This window comes from Cynoglossus semilaevis, chromosome 17 (assembly GCF_000523025.1).
Source record: "Cynoglossus semilaevis isolate Cse_v1.0 chromosome 17, Cse_v1.0, whole genome shotgun sequence".
Classification (NCBI taxonomy): Eukaryota; Metazoa; Chordata; class Actinopteri; order Pleuronectiformes; family Cynoglossidae; genus Cynoglossus; species Cynoglossus semilaevis.
The window spans coordinates 15,310,312-15,310,711 of record NC_024323.1 but is presented as its reverse complement, the minus strand read 5'-3'; the positions used below and the strand labels follow the sequence as shown (position 1 = coordinate 15,310,711).

The following is a 400-nucleotide window of genomic DNA, read 5'->3' as shown; positions in this document are numbered from 1 at the left end:
TGGGTTAGTCTCACCTGGTCTCACTCCCGCCAACATTGGCAGTGGGTGGTGGGTGAACGCCATGCGGGGGGACCTCGTCTGGGAGGACAGGGCGCTGAAATCGAATTTCCCCGGCTTCTTAAGAGAACCAGGCGACGAGAGTCCTGGCAAAAAGAGGGGATCAACAGAATGGCAGAACAGAGACGAGGGTTTAATCAAACATGGCTGCGTTTCTTACTTTATTTCTACTCAAGAAGAAGAAGAAAAAAAAACTTATCAGACTTTTTCTATTGGATTACAAGGATCAGAGGATTGTGATTGGCTGAAATCAGAGAGCTGATCAATTTAGTCATTTATTGATTGGTTTGATTGATTTAACAGATAAGCTGGGGTTTACTGGTCAGTTTAGGGAGTTGGGGGG

At 46.0% G+C, this 400-nt stretch overlaps 1 protein-coding gene across 14 annotated transcripts in view; it reads right to left on the bottom strand.

Annotated features, from left to right (window-relative positions):
• The window catches only part of nfixb (nuclear factor I/Xb), a 153,376-nt gene that overhangs the window by 10,404 nt on the left and 142,572 nt on the right, over nt 1–400 (bottom strand). For 12 of the 14 annotated variants that reach the window (XM_017040351.2, XM_008330640.3, XM_008330641.3 and 9 more), the window contains one exon: nt 15–143. The exons of the other annotated variants lie outside the window; for them this stretch is intronic. In XM_017040351.2, coding sequence (XP_016895840.1) covers nt 15–143 — 129 coding nt within the window. The remainder of the gene's footprint in view (nt 1–14; nt 144–400) is intronic. 14 annotated transcript variants of the gene reach the window in all.